General features: G+C 38.5%; 1 protein-coding gene across 3 annotated transcripts in view; it reads right to left on the reverse strand.

The window, feature by feature from the left end:
* Window positions 1-599: 599 nt before the first annotated feature.
* The window catches only part of RALB (RAS like proto-oncogene B), a 76,995-nt gene continuing 75,627 nt past the window's right edge, over window positions 600-1,967 (reverse strand). For all 3 annotated transcript variants that reach the window (XM_019522608.1, XM_019522611.1, XM_019522607.1), the window contains one exon: window positions 600-732. In XM_019522608.1, the coding sequence (XP_019378153.1) occupies window positions 613-732 (120 nt within the window). In that variant the 3' untranslated portion in view covers window positions 600-612. The remainder of the gene's footprint in view (window positions 733-1,967) is intronic.

Consider the following 1,967-nt stretch of genomic DNA (forward strand, 5'->3'; position numbering starts at 1 on the left):
TGACTGTTGGGCAAGCTGAAGCCAATAACCATTGGCGTTAGGACTCTCAAGTGTCAGTTCAAAGTACTGAGACATCAAGCAGATCTTACAGTTGAGAGGCTGAATGAGGGAATGGAGATTAGAGAAGGGGGAAGAGGAGTGTATAACCACCATACCTGAGACTGAAACTCAAACCCTTACCAGATATTGGGTTTATCCACTTTTTTGAAGCTGGGGAGCGTGTAGACAGTAAGTTTAACCCAAAATTTGATGAGTAACTTTTAAACCAATGCAGCTTTGGGAAAAGCCAGATTTCAAAGAGGCATTCATATACTATTACGAAATTCATACGGGAATACTTCTACAGCAGGCAGAATCACGCCTATAATGCTACATTTACTGGTAAAAACTGTAGCCTTCAATGTTACTGGGAAGGCAAAACCATCTCAGTGTAAAGTGGGCTCAGGTTTCTGCTGACCCCTAAGTGGTTCATAAGTCAAAGTTTTTGCATTTTGAAGAGGCGATATGTGAATTAAAAAAAAAGTAAATACAGACTTCCTTCCATGAATCCAGCCCTATATCCTTAGTGGTAAGTGTCTTATTCCATCTGTAGATCTTTACAGTTCCCAAGTATCACAGTAAGCAACATCTCTCTTTAAAGCTTTTCTTGTTCTTGCCACTTTTCTTGCCATTCTTGTCTTTGTTTTCTGACATTTTCTTCGCTCTGATTTCCCTCATCAAATCAAAGAATACCTGAAAAAGTGGAAAAATACACATGGAAGATTAGAAGTCAGTTCTGGCAGCAGTAAGCTTGATTAGGCTACTGATGTCTAAGCTAATGTACTAGGAAAAATGCAGGTAACAGGAAAGCACCTAACAAGAGTGGCTGAACCCAGATCCCCATGTTATGCAACATATTAAGCAGGGCAAGACAGACTGACAATCCTACCTGGACGCCAAATTATTCAGCAACTTGCTTTGAAAATAAAGCCCTTATTTTAATGGATTTCACTGTTAGGTGGAAGTAAAGTAAGCCCTGCATGCCAGTGCATTGTATAGTGCTCTAAGAGATTAATATCAATCATAGAAGTACACTGCCAATTAATACATGAAAGTGAAGCCAAGAGGCAATGAAACTTTTGTCTAGCACCTTCCAAATATTAAATGAAATAAAAAACTGGGAGGTTAACCTGATTTTGTGGAAGGAGAGCCAGAATAGATTTTAAGTGATTAAATATCACGTGACAAACAGAACCCAGACATATACACCATCTAAGCAAGTGTCTCAACTGAAGTCAGGATACATCATAGCACTTGCTTTCTACAGTTTGGAATTGAATGCAAAAATGTATCTGGAAATTTTGATGAAAAATAAAAGTTCCAGGAAAAAGTAATGAAGCAGCTACAACTGAAGAGCTGGTCTGATCAGAACAACAGCAGGTCTACTGGAAAAAAAAGTTAGTTTTTGATCTATTAGTTACAAGTTTAAGTTTTTTAGTTATTTGAGAAGTAGCTCTTATTTTCAATTAACAGAAAAAAAAAAGGTAGCAGACATGTCAGGAATAGGGCCTTAGATGCCATGTCTGAAAGCCAAGGGGTATGGTAAAGGAGGGGGAGAAAAGAAAAAAGAGCATTCAACAGGTGAAGCTACAACCCAAACCAGTCTTGTTGGTGAAATGGGGAACTGCAATTGTCTAAGCACTTCCCAGACCACAGAGAAGGGTTTGCTGATTCTCAAGCTGCAGACAGAGAAATCCCTGCCAGCTACCTTTCACTAAGTACCCCTTAAGGGTTCCTACTACATTTGTTCAAATTCCTCCCAACACAGTCATGCTTTGTTGGCATGTCTATCGGTTTATTTTTCCGTACCCTCTTTGAAGAGAGGACTTTAATTTCCAGACATTTCAGAGTCTCCATACTTTTAAAAAACCACATGAACTATACAAGAACAATCACAAACATTGTCTCCTCAAAATTTAAAAAAAAAA

Source organism: Gavialis gangeticus, unplaced genomic scaffold (genome assembly GCF_001723915.1).
Source record: "Gavialis gangeticus isolate Ggan-Ray unplaced genomic scaffold, GavGan_comp1, whole genome shotgun sequence".
Taxonomy (NCBI): Eukaryota; Metazoa; Chordata; order Crocodylia; family Gavialidae; genus Gavialis; species Gavialis gangeticus.